The 2269-nt window shown below is 59.5% G+C and overlaps 3 protein-coding genes across 3 annotated transcripts in view; 1 reads left to right on the forward strand and 2 right to left on the reverse strand.

Annotated features, from left to right (window-relative positions):
* Window positions 1–24, reverse strand: part of CHC_T00001559001 (hypothetical protein) — a 1254-nt gene extending 1230 nt beyond the window's left edge. Inside the window, exon 1 of the mRNA XM_005712398.1 lies at window positions 1–24. This exon is cut by the window's left edge and continues 1230 nt beyond it. Within this exon, the coding sequence (XP_005712455.1) occupies window positions 1–24 (24 nt within the window).
* Window positions 25–41: 17 nt separating this feature from the next.
* Window positions 42–335, forward strand: CHC_T00001560001 (hypothetical protein). The gene has a single exon (XM_005712399.1). It carries the CDS (start codon window positions 42–44, stop codon window positions 333–335), a length of 294 nt encoding a protein of 97 aa, XP_005712456.1.
* Window positions 336–406: 71 nt separating this feature from the next.
* Window positions 407–2140, reverse strand: CHC_T00009473001 (Serine/threonine protein kinase). Its single transcript, XM_005712400.1, has one exon. The coding sequence runs from the start codon at window positions 2138–2140 to the stop codon at window positions 407–409; it is 1734 nt and encodes a 577-aa protein (XP_005712457.1).
* Between the last annotated feature and the right edge of the window lie 129 nt (window positions 2141–2269).

The raw sequence follows: 2269 nt of genomic DNA on the forward strand, positions 1-2269 counted from the left end.
CCCCAAACATATCGCAGGGGGCATTTCTTCCTCTCCCAGCAATGTCTACCGCACCACCCCCCCCCCCCCGCACACCAACGCTCCGCACACAAATCAACACAAAGGACCGAATATTAAAACACACACTCTTTGTCGTCCGCGCTCCGCAGCTTTGCAATCGCACTATACAAACCGAGAGCACCGCTTTCTTGTCCACACACGAAACACAACCTTCCGACAAAATCCACCTTCACTGCCATAAACCCAGTGCACATTTCAACATCCCACACCCAACCGTCCCGCAACCAACAATGCACACACACGCACACACACACACACCCCCTTGCCCAGCATGAGGCCTCTTTTCATTTCCGGATAGACACTGGCAAAACGCGCCCCACACTGCCATACATTGCTCTCTCTCTCTTCACGAGCCCTTGTCCGTACCTCGCCCCCTCAGTTTGAACCCCCACGAGCCCGATTTTGTCGATGACTTCGATCCCACAGACGATCGATCTATGCTCACTTGCTTCTCCCCGCCTCGTGTCAAGCTCCCGGCACTGCTTCCACTCTCCCCGCTCACCCTCGTGGGCAACGATCTACTGTGGTCCGACCCCGTCGTGGAGAAGCCAGAGCTCACGTTGCTCTCCTTCTTCTGGCTACTCGACAAAGGCCCAGCCCGTGCCCGCCGTTTCGGTACAAAGCTCGGGAACAACCCGACGTTGTACCCGAGTCCATCCGCACCAGCCGGCGCCCGCTCCGGCGCCCGCTGCATCTTCTCACCAAGGCTAGCCTTTTTCGCGATCCCGTGCTTGCGCAGGCGCTCGCTTCGAACCGTCTCCTGCTCCCTTATCACCTGTTTGTTCACCAACTGCAAAAATAGGTTGTAAGCCATGATTGCCCGTACCGCCGCTCGCACCCGTTTTTTTACACCGAGAACCATGCCACGCTGGTGGCTATTTGTATAGGCGTGCGCGTGGTGTGTGGCAGAATGCACTTCCTGGGCGCACAACAGCCATGGGTGCATACGCGCGGCAGTTGAGCGCAAACGTATCCTCGGATTAGGGTGGAGTAGCCCCTTCAAAAGAGATTTGGCTCCGGATGATATAGATGGCCATGGAGCGACCTCCAGGTCGAGTTCGGCAGCTCTCACCGCCTTGAAGATGGCGCCCGAATCTGGTCCATCAAAAGGAAGCTTGCCGCCCGTCAACATCCAAAACAAGAGAATTCCCACGGCCCATGCATCGACTGGAGATCCATAGCCAACGCGTTCGTTGTTAAGTTCGTCCCTCGAAATGACTTCGGGGGCGACATAGTTTGGTGTGCCGACAATATCGGTGAGATCGAAATCGGTGTCGATAAAGGCGGCAAGGCCAAAATCAGATAACCTCGCCGACGTAGGCCATAAATCGTCGTTCTGCGTTGTAGACAGGAGGATATTCTCCGGCTTGACGTCGCGATGGCAGATGCGCTCGGCCTCGAGATAGGCGAGAGAGGAAAGAATACGTGCCATGACGGTGGCAGCAATGGTTTCCGAGAAGGGTCTCTCGGCGGGGGGTCTCGCAAGCATGCGCTGCTCCAAGGTGGAGCCGGACATGTACTCCATGACGACGTGCATGGCGTGCGGGGCGTCAAAAATGTCGCGACATTGAACGATGAAAGGGTGGCGCACATAGGCCATCATGCGAGCCTCGGACTCTGCAAAGACGAGCTCTGCGCGCGAGCATCTCGTCTTATCGACGACCTTGATGGCGACGTGATCGCCGTCGTCGCTATCGAAGCCGAAGAAGACGGAGGAGAAGGCTCCGGCGCCGAGCTTGCGCGACGGGACGAGCTTGTAGTAGTTGTCGGCGACGCGGGAGCCGTCGCGGAAGGCGCGGTCCCAGGCCTGGTACTCCTTCTCCGTGCGCAGCTGGACGGTGAGGCGGTCGTTGGGGAAGCGGATGACGATCTCGCGGCGGCGGTTGACGGAGGAGACCTGGGCGCCGACGAGAATCTGCTCGCAGAGAACGAGGTCCGTGTCCTCATCCGGGCCGTCGAATACGGTCAGGGTGTAGTGGATGAGGCGCATGTAGCGGCGCTGGGCGAAGCGCGCGCCCGGGGCCTTAACGAGGCCCCAGCCATGGATGCGGTGCGGGCGGCCGTGGCGCAGATGCGTCATGGAGAGAGGAGGCGGGGGAGCCGCAGCGGGGGATGTAGCTGGGGGGGGGGGGGGGGGGGGGGGGAAAAAAAAATTAGGGTTTTTGGGAAAAGGGGGGGGGGGGGAGGGCGGGGGGCCCCCAAGGGTTTT

The sequence above is a fragment of the Chondrus crispus genome, genomic scaffold (genome assembly GCF_000350225.1).
Source record: "Chondrus crispus Stackhouse genomic scaffold, scaffold_102, whole genome shotgun sequence".
Lineage (NCBI taxonomy): Eukaryota > Rhodophyta > Florideophyceae > Gigartinales > Gigartinaceae > Chondrus > Chondrus crispus.

Excerpts from the sequence above, each read along its gene's own strand:
- CHC_T00001560001 (XM_005712399.1), top strand. The coding sequence starts at position 42 with ATGTCTACCGCACCACCCCCCCCCCCCCGCACACCAACGCTCCGCACA.
- CHC_T00009473001 (XM_005712400.1), bottom strand. The coding sequence starts at position 2,140 with ATGACGCATCTGCGCCACGGCCGCCCGCACCGCATCCATGGCTGGGGC.